This window comes from Polyodon spathula, unplaced genomic scaffold (assembly GCF_017654505.1).
Source record: "Polyodon spathula isolate WHYD16114869_AA unplaced genomic scaffold, ASM1765450v1 scaffolds_766, whole genome shotgun sequence".
Classification (NCBI taxonomy): Eukaryota; Metazoa; Chordata; class Actinopteri; order Acipenseriformes; family Polyodontidae; genus Polyodon; species Polyodon spathula.
In genome coordinates, this window is record NW_024472254.1 from 553,677 (window position 1) to 566,886 (window position 13,210).

General features: G+C 41.1%; 1 protein-coding gene across 3 annotated transcripts in view; it reads right to left on the reverse strand.

The window, feature by feature from the left end:
* nlk2 (nemo-like kinase, type 2) overlaps positions 1 to 13,210 on the reverse strand; it is a 39,497-nt gene that overhangs the window by 23,196 nt on the left and 3,091 nt on the right. For all 3 annotated transcript variants that reach the window (XM_041241309.1, XM_041241308.1, XM_041241310.1), the window contains exon 2: positions 129 to 258. In XM_041241309.1, coding sequence (XP_041097243.1) covers positions 129 to 258 — 130 coding nt within the window. The remainder of the gene's footprint in view (positions 1 to 128; positions 259 to 13,210) is intronic.

Sequence of the window (13,210 nt, forward strand, 5' to 3'; positions counted from 1 at the left end):
GACAACAACCCTAATTTTCTGAAAAGCCTACTAGCAGTATTTGGCTGCAATCTAACATAAAAACAGTCCTGTTTCTCATATGACATGCATGGCATTTTTTTTTTTTTTTTTTTTTTTTTTAAACTTACGTTGTCGTGCTTAAAAAAACAAAGCATCTTCAGCTCGCGGAAGACCCTCTTGCAGGAGACCAGATTCTGGAAGACGTTAGGCATCTTTTTAAGGGCAACCCTCTTTCCATCCCTGGGATCCGTCACGGACCTGCAAGACAAAGAGTTTGAAAACTGGTTATGAAGAGGTTAATAAGATTCCCAATCAGTTTAGATCCCCCCCTCCACACCCACGCTACTATTTAATATTAACTGAAGCAACACAGTGCTCCTCCTGTACAAGGGTGACCTTTACACTGTGGAATCGGCATCTCCAGCCTCCAGTTTGCCTTGTAATGCCACTACAGCAGCACCTTTATACTCATTCGAAGGCAGAACTCAAAGAGCACAACAATGGTGGGTTATACAGTAATCCTTTCATATTTGAATATTATGATGCTATTTACTCTCCAGGCATGTTTGAATATCTGTTCCAGTGTCAATATATTCACGTACGCTCGCTGATTGAATGACGCTGCGAAATACAGAGAACAGGTCATGCAAAGGTGAATTAAAAAGTTGTTAGCGGGGTTTATTTCTGACTCTCTGCGATCCAAACTAAATAATGTGCTTTCACGCGGAGGCCCGAGAGAGGGGGAATTGGGTTACAGGAGGACAAGCCGTGACAATGTCCCTCCTCCATTCTGTGCTCTCACACACATTTTAATATGATGTTATCAGAGGCCATGGGGCCACATCCTGTTCATTTTGAAGAATTTACACACAGTTAAGATCATTCTGAATGAGGCGATCACACAACATCACTGTCACTCTGCTGCAACAACCGCTTGCTCTCACAGTACAAGTCCAGGCAGACTGCTGTAAAGTACACATCAAAGCCATGTGTGTTACTGCACACCATGGCACCTTACCAACGTATAGTTTGAAAAGAATGCTAAAGGTACTACAGAGACATGCTTTACTTTCTGTTACAGCCTAGTGTTTATTCCCCAGAACACCCCCTTCTTTAATCAAAATAATGTTTGCTTTAGGAGTACGCCATGCAAGTACTCAAAACCTGCACACTAACGTTTGCCTCCTTTTCAATTGGGAAGTTGGGTGCCACCGCTCATGTTAAACCCCTACTCTTACTGGATATCCCTGCAGTAGTAGCAGACGAACATTACATCTCAAACCCTATCTGAGATACGATAAGCACGGTGTTAAACACTGGTGTTAAATATCTTGGGCACAAAGGGGTTGCATTAAAAACTAAACCTCTTCACTGTGATCTGGTATGCAAGATAAAAAAAAGGGGCTGAACTCTGCAGGCCAGCGCCCACAGCATGCAGATGAAAAAACAAATACCAAAAAGGCCCCTACTCAACACAAGCCCAGCACTGGCACAGCGGCAGGCTTACCCTCCGAGGACCGGGCGCTCCAAAACTCAGAATCACATACACGAGAGAACTTCTGTGGGGACTACTCGTAGAAGTGTGAAACATAGCACTGTGCTGCTACCCATGCGAGTTTCTCTTTCATCAGACCTGCATTTGCTCAAACCTGAGTGTGAAATAGCATTCTCTCTGGGATCAGGCTTCAAGATTAACAGAAACCACAGAAAGAGCAAAGCATTCGCACATTTAAAGTGTGAGCAAACTTTTTTTTTTTTCATGCACCACACAACACTATCAAGAAGCTTGAAAGACTGGTCTGTTGTGGGTAGACTTTCTACTGAGTTCATTTTTTTATTTTACTGTTTTGATTGTTTTTAACCCAATCTGTCCAAACCCATGCCTGTGGGCCCCTAACTCTCAGCTGAGTTTGGAGAGTCCTGTTTAATATATTCTCTCAACGGTTAAATACTCTATTATTATTATTATAATAAAAATAATAACAACAACAAGGATTGGTGGCTCCTCTTGGGTTAATATATCTTTACCTTGTAATGAGATGCAAATGAACAGTAGTGTTGGTTGAGAGTAATTTCACTCAATGTTGATTCTGATCCCCCCCCCCCCCCCCCCCTTGACATAGGGAGCAGCCTCTTAAACAACGCTGGTGTGCAATGATAAACGCAGGAATGCTTTTGTCATCTTTGTTCTTAAAGGCACAGAGTACACAAGTTTGACTTTTGCCATGACAAGTCGGTTATCTCATCCGATCTGCTTCAGCTAATGAGTCCGAGACTCCAAGAGACCAGTTCTATGTTAAAAGCAGCTGCAACGAAAGTGGAAATGAGTCGCTCCATTAATAGCACAATGTTCCTTCAAGAGCACCGCACTGTACAGTCTGTACCGGATGCAGCAAACTTAAACACTGGAAAAGCACCCTGGCACTTTATTATTTGGATTTCGGGGAAATAAAAAAGTAGCTTGACCTTTTCTTTTTAGCATTATAAAAAAGTTAAGCTGCGTACATAACGTTTGTAGGTTTTAACGATTTTGTTTTGGATCGCTGCCCTCCCGGCCAATCTCTCTTGTAAAAAGAGAGTTTTATTCTCCGGTAGAGAGAATTTTTTATTTCCTGTATTAACAATAAAATAGCTATTATTACCAGCATAGTAATAGTTTAGTACAATATTAAAATACATATGCCTTGTGGATCTCTTCCCCCATTTAACAAACCAGCCAGCATCACAGCATGCTCATTAAAACGTTTCTCTATCTAGAGTAGGTGGTTATTAGCGGATCGTTTGATGCATTCAAATTATTTCTGATGTTACCATCTCCTACTCGCCCTGTTCTCTAGTGTGCACTATGAGCTGCCAGGTCCAGGTCAATAATTAGTTCTAGATTTTAAATTACACAGCTTCTATATTTCGACAATTAGTCATTACCGGAAGCAAGAAGATAAAACAGTCACTGCATTGGTATTAAAAGGTTTTTTTTATTTCATCCTGGATAATTTGAAGATAGCTTTACTCTCTATTCCGGATACAAAAATAACCTTGTCTTTTGTTAGCGTGAAACTTGCATAACATAAAAACAAAGAGAAAGCCTCAGAATAAGTCATCTCTCAGATAAGTCATCTCAGATAGCAAGCCGCAGTGCAATCCATGAAAAAAAAAAGGGTAGGCCGCTTTGCGATCCTGTTCACAATGAACTGGTTTATAAAAATAAAAAAACACACTGCAGTAATTTAAAGGGTGGGCAATATATAACTTTTTAATACGAATAATAAAATTATTATTTTTCAGAACAATAACACATTTTCCCCTGCACAGATATGCTGCAGCAATTTCAAATATTACTAAAATGATATTGAAGCCAGGTCTCCTGCTGAGCCTAACTATCAATAGCAAAACGGAGGCCCGCGGTATACGTCACTGCAAAATGAATTACTGAAAATGTGGGGTGTTACAGCAAATGAGAAGACACATGACTGAAGAGTATAGCACTGCCCTGGGCGTGCACGCAGGCCTGCAGTCTCACAGACCTGTTTCCCTGCCCTCCCCGCAACTCCTCACATCACTCCAGGGCTCTGATCTCTCTGAAAGAATGAAAGCAACAACACGACCCTGCCGGTGTGCCTGAAAAGACTGATGCCACGATCCGTCTTATCTATCAAGCAGCAGCTGCAGTGCTGTTGCGCGGTTAATCCAGAATATCCACAGACACCATGTGTCGCAGGGGAAAACGGATAACACACATTACAGAGAGGTCTGTGAAGAGAAACTGCCCTCTTTATACAAAATGAATGCTGCTTGAAATCCGAGCACGCTCTGTCATTGAAACAAATCTCTTCCAATAAAAGGATGGAACTGCAGATTCTCTTCTATTAGCTGTACTGTAGGTAGCTGGGCAACACAAACATCTGAAAAACGTGCAACAGTACAGAAATACAGATGTCTGATTCGATTTATACACGGTTTTGGCTAGCAAGAAAGGTTCTGCTCCGCGCAGTAGGAGCTCTACATTCAAAGCAAGTTTTTACAGGACTGTATTAATAGCTTAAAATGCATTTTTATTTATATCGCCAGGTTATTTTTTTTTCTAGCAAGTCCGTGGGGGTGACAGCTCAGCAGGTACGGTGGTTTTAGAACCAGAGCCATTGGGATTCTCACAGCAGGTTTAAATTCTCTGTCCATCACTCCCACTGCCTGTCCATCCGCAGGAGAACAACGCACTCCAGGGGGCTCAGAGACACGGAAGCAAACACAGTCCTGCTCCACTGCCGTGGTTTAAATACACCGTGCCGCGAGACACTCCCGCTCGGCCCTCTCCACTCGTGTGTTTCTCATCCCTGTAGGCACTAGTTTCAGTTCTGTAAATGAGTAGATGCCTCTCTAACATATAACCTGCTAAAATCACTCGAATGCTGAAGTGCAGCCTCAGGTGTTTTCCTTCTTTCTGATAAAAAAAAAAAAAAAAAAAAAGTGGGAATCTCTGTGGAGCAACAAATAAACCCATTTCATCTGTTTCTTTCACAGCAGAATAAAACCCCAGAATAGGATTCATGGGCAAACCTGTTACAAAAACTGTTACAATTCAAAAGTGGAGAACACCACTGCTTCTCCCAAGACACCCACCTTGCTTACATACACACACACACTTTTATTTAGGATAAATGTATAATTCTGTGGAATCCTTTATTTCCTTCCTTCTATCTGCTGGATGCACATGAAAATGTAGACAGGCTATATGCCTTGCATATTACAGCAGAACTACAACTACCAAAAAACAAAAGGAAAAGCACTGTTCTGAAGCTAAAAAATACTTTGTGGCTGAAACCCCAGACAATTATGAAACTGTTTGAAGCGTAAAACAAAAAAGGGGTCCTTTTTACCTTTGATATCTAAGCAGCAGCAGCAGCAGCAAACAGCGCAGCACAGAAGTGTCTTGATAGCAGCTCCCCAGACCTCGTTCATCGTTTTGCTAATTAGTCTACACCTTCGACTACTCCCAGTTTAACATCCCGTCTGCTGAAGCGCGAGGCATTGCATGTCTGGAACAGGCAGCCCACTGCACGGTACACTAACGTGGTTTGAGATTTCTTTCTTCACTTTTACTTCTCTACGAAACACAGCTACAATAAATCGCAGTAAACCGAACCGCCTTGAAAATTGTAAGCAGATTTGTTTTTCCCACCCCAGAGAAGAATGACCATACTGTATTTGTATCTGAGTATCCTTCCACAAAACAAATCAAAAACAATATGAGGTTAATGCTCCCTTTTAAAAAAGCAGGAGCAGGTAATTTCTGTAACGAGATGTTCAGTTGGAGTGGATCCACCCTGTGTAAATACGTCACATTAAATTGCAAGTTCGATAAACTGCACTGTCATTCGTTTTTGCATTCATGCAATACTATGCATATTGGAAATAGTAGGATTAAAAAATAGAAACAAGGACAGATATTTTGCCGTATGTATCGGCCTGCCTTCCAGTATGAGCTCAAAGCCTACTGCTGATGAAGACTCGCTGTCCCCACCCTTTCAGATTTCTGTCTATTTCAGGTTATCAGCTGGCACTACTTTATGACCCTGTTAAATTCTGTTAGACTGGGGGAAAGGGGCTCTGGGGCATGTAGGAGCATGGAAGACTTGAAATGGTTATTATAGATATATTAGCTAATTTCATTTTTCAATACGATCTTGACCACACAGCTGCATGGCGTGAAACGTGATTGCACGCAACGGCAATGCTGCCCTCTGCCATGCTGTAAGAGACTCTATGAGACAGGCTCATGCTCCCACACCCCCTTGCTGTATGTTCAAAACAACATTTTATCATTTAGTGTAGCACAATCGTGTTTCGTTCTTAGACACGGACTGATCTTCATTACTTTGAGAGCGCACTGTGGTCTGAAGGATTAGCAAATTATTATACAGCTTTTTGCATGATTTAGATTAATTGACTTAAACGCTTCAAATTAATTAGGAATTTCACAAAAAAGCAAGTTACAATTCAAAGCCAATCCATTTTTGTATTATTATTAATGCGTGGAGTTGAATTTCAACACAAACTGTGGCACACTGCTGTACACCTACATTCCCCATGTTAATCCAAGGGTGACACAACAGGGGTGGAAATAGACTCACACTGCACAGCTGTTTGACCTATTCCTGGTTTTACTATGCAATGAAAAAGAGACACCTGAGCTTGTTACCTATACACTGAAGCTTGTAGTAAAACCTGGAATAGGTGACCCTGCTATGCAACAGGAGTCTTATTTCCATTCACGTGCAGCCTATGGATATACAACAATGGTAAGGTTTTAGGATGCAGCAGAACGCACTTCTGTCTGAAACGCAAAACCCTTAGAGCTCAGTTTGAAGGGTCTGGCTGTAAAGCACAAAAAAACAACCAACAATACAGACATCAAAGGCAACGGCGCAACTGACTACAAAGGAGATAGGGAGCCTGGGTAAGACCTGCATAATGCTGTGAATTAAATCAGAGCCAAGAGCTGGGGGCCTTCAGCCTTAGCCTCTTTCCTCTATAACACCTGCTTACTATACAGTACACCCAGCATTCGTTTGTCTTGCCCAGATGCATGAACACCGAGATGAAGTAAACCTCAGAACAGAAAAAAAAGTGTCTCGGAATAAACATTTTAAAAAGCTGAACTACACAGCACACAGTATGGTAAAACTGAACACAAACCGCAGTTAAACGTTTCCCCCACACAAACAAAGTCAAATTGCCTCCAACAAACAAAAGCAATGAAATATTCCTGCTGTAATCTTCTGAGACCAATTCATAAAGTACATTTATTTATTTAGTCGGAAGTGTTTACAGTGAAATTGAGAATTTGCTCATTGGAGGACCTCCAGAGCCGTGTTACAGATCATCAGCGAAGACGTCCTTCGAGACACTTCATAGTCACGATTTCCTCTGCTGCTCTGCGTGCAGAAACACAATATTATTCAGGAGCAAACACTGGAAATGGATTTCACATTCAGACACCCCCATCCACTCACGGGGGCTATTACTCAGGATCAGGACGAAACATGGGAGGGGGCAATGAAGAGAGTTGTTACTGACAGCATACAGAACCTTGGGGATAACGAAAGTTGTATGCGTTAATTAACGTTTAAGAAACATTGGTCTACTTGACTTAGAATCTATGAATTAATCTACTTTTTTTTTTGAAGATTTAGTCAATGAACTACAGGAGCAACAGCAATGAAACAGTTAACCTGGCTTTTCAGAAACAGTACAGGGCTCTTTACAATCAGGGACTAAGGTGCGTTATTAACTCCGACACTGCTGCTGCGCTGATGGCTCAGGGTTCTGTCTCAGCCTCACTTACAGTGCAGCTCAGGCCCTGCTGCAGATCCCACAAAGCTAAAACTGCTTCAGTGTAATGCACTGAACCCTCAGGCTGCATCCTAAAACCTGCTGCTATCTTTCACCCCGAGCCTCCCTTTGCAAGGAGCATATATTGTAGACTGTATGGCAAAAGCCTTTCTAGCATTGTTAAGGTTTGTGTGTGTGTACGTGTGTGAGCGAGTGTATTTTAATGTGTGTGTGTGAGTGAGAGTGTGTTTGTGTTTGTGCGTGTGTGTGTGTGTGCCATTAGAAGAACAATCATTGTCAGCACTAGAGGTAAACCGTTTCAAACAGGATCAAGAAGGCAACCATATGGCAGCCTAACACTATTAAGAACTATGGAAACGGATTTTCTGCTAGGACATATGCTTAAGACACACAAGAGCCTCTTCAACAGTGGCCAGCAATGGGAGTGTTGAATGTTAGAACTCCTGTATTTCAGACCAGTCTGCAAGCCTAGGGTTTAATTATATATATATATATATATATATATACACACACACACATATACATGAGACACACACACGTAGCCAGCATTTCGATGAGCTACATTGACTGCTGCCCTGTCTGCAGGGTTTATGCTGCTTTATACTACATTTTAAGTCAAGTCTACAGCTAGGACTGGATCTTGCTTACTAGGAATGTCTAGATGTAGAAGACAAGTGTATCAAAACAACCCGCTAGCAGCTGATAGAGGCTAATCTCACAGTGCCAGTGTGACAGCCGTGGTCACTTTAAGGCATTTCCTTTATCTTTAGTGTTGCACATCAGCAATTCAACAGGAAACTCACTGAACCATAAACTGAATGTTTGTGCCTTTACGCCTTTCAGCCTTGTCTGATCCAGCGTTCTTTACCCATACACAGTAAAAAGGTTTGAAGTGTTTCCATAGTGGAGATGAGTTTTGCACTTGGGTACAGATAATGAATACTGTTGTTTTTTGCCTAGCTGATTCCGATAGCAATTCAGGACAGGAGGCGAATGCACACAAGCGGCATACAGTTTAAAAGTGTTTTTCAAGTTCCCAAAGCCCAAGCTCACAGAAATACATGCAAGTTCACATTACAGATGCAAAAGCAAGCAGGACGGCTGAATGCATGTGGGTTGCAGATACTGGTAGCACTGTACAGCCATTCAGCCAAAGCTGAGGTTTATTCCATACAGCACCTTCTTGTTTGAATGTATATGTGACCCGGCTTTATTTATTTATTTATTTTTACCCTAATGAGTCCATCTTTCCTCTGAAGCCCTTTATTAAGAGAAAGCCCAAGATCACGTGAGACACCAATGTACAGATTTCATTTACCTTGATAAATCGTTAGACAATTGTGTTGTTTAAATTAATTCATTATACCCAATGTTAAATTATTTTAGGCATCAGCTTCTAATCAGGCCTCCAAACAACGTACGGGCAATTAGAAGCATGCAACAAGCCTTCAGATTTTTAAATAGGTGAGCGTTTTTTGCAGTTTCTGCACTCTGTACAGCTGCCTCTGACAACTCTATAGCCCTTTATACAGGACTCCTGCCAAAACACTTCATAAACACACAGAACCACTGAGACTGAGCGTCACAAAGGCAAGGATATTTATTAAACAGCAGAAGAAACAATAATTACAGCTTTTCTTTTTTTTTTAAATGGACATTGCTTTCTTGCAATCTGTAGACTGTATTTAAAGCTACTGCAACATGCATGCCAGGCAGGGATGGGGAATAAGACTCCCATTGTATAGCAGTTTGATCCATTCCTGGTTTTACTATGGGTTTATTGAGACATGACGGAGATTGTTACCTGCACAGTGGAGCTAATCAAACACATATTAAAACCTGTAATGGGTGAAACTGCTATGCAATAGGAGTCTTATTTCTGGAACAGAATGCATATAGAGTCGCGCAGCAGTGTTTCATCATGAACTAATCCCCCTGCCTGGCTCCAGTCAGGGGATTTATCCCCAGTACAGTATGTAGGTCAACGTCACAAGGTGTGGCTTGGAGGTTCGGCAGCAGCCTCCATCACATACAGCCTAATCTACTTATGTAGCCGTTATTTAAAGAGTTTCAATTGAGTACATTCTCATTTATAGAGAGAGGCTTTCGAAAGGCTAACGAGTAGCAGAATACCCCAGGAGGAAATCTCCAAAAAACACGGGCTTTCAAACGCCAGGCAGTGTGGGCTTGAGTGAGAGACAGAGAGAAAGAGACAGAGAGAGAGAGATCGAGATCAAAAGATTCTTCACTGAGCTTTGGGAGGACGATTAGTGTCGTATTTGCATGTTTACACACTACAGTACTTAAAAAAAAAAAAAAAAAAAAAAAAAAAAAACAACATTGCCATCTTCAAACGTTTACACCATCTACGCTTATTACTTAGCCTCGTTAAGAAAACTCATAAAATATAAACTGAAGGTTGACCTGCTCCCCAGTCTGAATCTCTGCTTGTTTTTGTATTGCTTTCCTGAGTAAATCTCATTCAGGTCCATCGTTAAGTAGCCCATTTTTAACATCAGGTCTGTACTTGTAGTTTTTTTGTTTGTTTTGTTTTTTTATATACATATTTTACAAGTCTGTCTTAAGAAACTACAGCTTCCACAATGCAATGGGCTTCCTTCCAAATTAGCAGCCTGGATTGACTTGGATCACTGTAAATATGGAACATTAAGCACCTTGCTGTTTTTCACGAAGGGACTTTTAACCAGGAGTTTCTCACTTGCACCATGGCAGTCAAAAGCTTGACTATCTGTGACCCTGAGATCTTACTCAGATATCAAACACATGTGGTGCAAATGTGACTGCACAGTTAATTGCGTTATGAAACAGCTAAGTCAAAATGAGAAAGTACACCATGTGAGGAGGTTTGGTTGCTTGAATTAATCAGATTCATCATACAGCTATTCCTGTAGGGACAAAAAATACAGAGTAGAGGTAGATAATGCATTACATGATCCCTGATCTGCCTGTGATCTTATGACAGAGTGTTATGGAGGAAATAAATATTTGATGTCGAAATGAGTTCAGTCCCGTTTTCCTCAAGGTGCTTTTAATTATACAGCTAACGTACGCAGCCATCATTCAAAAAGTCAAAACACTCAAATAGTGGTCAAATAAGAACTAGGAAAAGAAACAGTAAATTCACTGACCAGCGTTTTTAGCCAAAAGTCTTTCTCAAAGCCTTGAAAGGTTTGTCATTGAATTTACTTTCTAAATAATACTCTTTCATTACCTTGGTTGTGTGTGTGTGTCTGAAAACGAGACAGTAAAAAAACACTTTAAAGCAGTTTAAGGGCTACTCAAACAGTATGCAAACTATCTGTATTTGTCTGTTCCACATGCAGCGTCCCCCTCTCCCCATCACAGCCACAACACCTCATATATCATTCAACATCAAGGGTAAGCTAGCTGCCCTCTCTAGCCGAGTCGTGTGCAGCTAGCTGCTAAACACAGACCTCTTAAGGGCTGACTTTGACACTCTCTACAAGCCTTTTATGCAGGAGGTTCTAAAAGCCCTTCAGCCTTTGCACTATTATCAGTAATGTTCTAAAAACAGAGATAAAAGCCAGACAAATCGCTGGAATTGAGCATTAATGTTGCAGTGGCCTTGACAACGTGAACAGGAAAAAAAAAATTAAATAAGGAAAATGACGAGACGTAATTATCTTGGCAATCCTAGGGAAAGCTTGCTTTAGATGCACTGCATTCTCAAGGAGTTTTACTATACACAATGTAGAAAACGATTCTGGGTTACAGTGGATTCAGTGGATTCCAATGACTGCACAGTATTTGCTGTAAGGCCAGTCTGGTGCCAAACATGAAGTAGTCCACTAGTTTTCCCTTGTAGAGCATTATGTTTTTTGTTCAATCTAGACTAGAAAGCATCCATTAAATACATGCATTTACCTTTTAATACGTAAAGCCTAATTTTTCATAACCTGCAAAAAAAAACTTCAAACTCTCTGATATTTTATATATGTCCATCAACTGAAAGCCGTCTTCTAAATAACCAGAGTCTGATTTATATTGGAGCACTTTCTTTCAGTGTGAAGCAGTTCAAACAGCGGTAGCCACAGTGCTGGGGATGCTAAATTACCATTTGGTTCAACAGCGTGTGTTTCAGACGTGAAAAAAAACAAACAAACAGGAGAGTGAGATCTTGTTTGGTTCACGTTTGCTTGATCAGGAAAAAAAAAAAAATAAATCTTTAAAATGTTTCTTGCCTGAACGAATGCTTTTGCAGAGAGTGCAGCAGCTCATTCGTCAGTACTGCTGATCCTGTAAAAACAAAAAGGGCAAATGAACTGGCAATGCCAAATGTGCTGACTGACAAGACCGTGCGGAATGAATCATCGCAAGAACCGGCTACTCTATTCTACAGGTAAACGGGCTGCTCTATTCCTACAGAAAAGAAACAGGCTTTCCAAAAGGCAAACCAGGGAGTTAAGCATCATATAAAAAATGATAAAAGTGTGCAATATATATAGAAGGTCTCTCAAAAAATCAATGGGGCAGCAGTAAAGCCCTTTATACCTGTCATGCAGTAGATTAGTCACAATCCAATCTAAATGTGCATCTTAATCTGCTCTCCTGTACTAAAATGCATGCTAAATGAGTTCTGACCTATGGTAATAGAGCCACCTATTATAATTGCTTTATTTTAATTTCTATACCAAGTCTCGCAGTACATGTTAGCTGCTAAAAACACCCCTCTGCAGTAGTCTCCAGTGACAGGTGTCGCTACCATGCAAGTACCGCAGTCTGTCTTCAATGCTTTCTTTGCATTACTAGGACACCTGTTTCTGAAGACGCCGAGAAATGTCACCAACGGCTGGTTTCCCAGACTGGTCCCACCTTCAACCTTGTCTGTCTGTTTCCATCTCAGCTCATGAGAAGTACAGGATCACGTGTAGATGCAAGCCCTGCATTGCAAACAGGGATTGCACTGCATTAAAATCACACAAGCAACACAGATCGTTCCGTTTTACACATGGTGAAATCTCCTTGTACAGTAGGGCCTGGCGCTTGCTTTTCTTCCCTATAAGAAAGACGCACACATTATGGTAAAGTCCTATATGATTACTAATGAGTTTATTTATTTTCTCTTTCACCAGACCTGATAGATACAACATGGGACACTGATATTCAAGTTTGTAAATTAAAAAGAACCCCCCCCCCCCGGGTTGCAGGTCTTCTTACCCACTCTGCCTCTATCAATGCTCCACTTTCATCATTGTGCTTTCCACAGCCTTTCTGTCACCAACAGTTGTCAAGGACTTGTTTACAGTTCCTCATTTATCAAACTGCCCTATCTGGCAGCTCTAAAATGCCCTCCATTCAGAAACTTATTTCCAGGAAAGTATTTTTTTTCCCCCCATCCTGTGCTGAAACCTGTGAAAACCAACTTCACTGGATTGTTTATTTCCTTCTGCACCGAAAACAAACTGTAACTAATGAGGGACTATATTAATCTGCAATCCTCTTATCTTTATTCCTTGGTTATGCACAGATCTATTACAGTATACAATACATACATTTAATTAAACAGAATTGCCTGGACAGCAGCAGGTTCAAATGTACCATACTTCCATATTCACTATAAAAATGTTTTCCATCAAGCTCGTAGTAAAACCTGGAATGGGTGACACTGCTAAGCAATACGAATCTTATTTTGACCCCTGCTGTATAATAGGAATTTGCATTGCAGAGGGACAGGCTTCGGGCAACAGAGACGAAGGGGTTCAAATGTTCATTTGTGAAGTGCTACTGCAATCATTTTGCGACATAAAATAATCTCAGGAAACACATGGCTCCATGTTTATGGCCACCCGCGCTGCAATTAAAAACAGACTGATCCAGG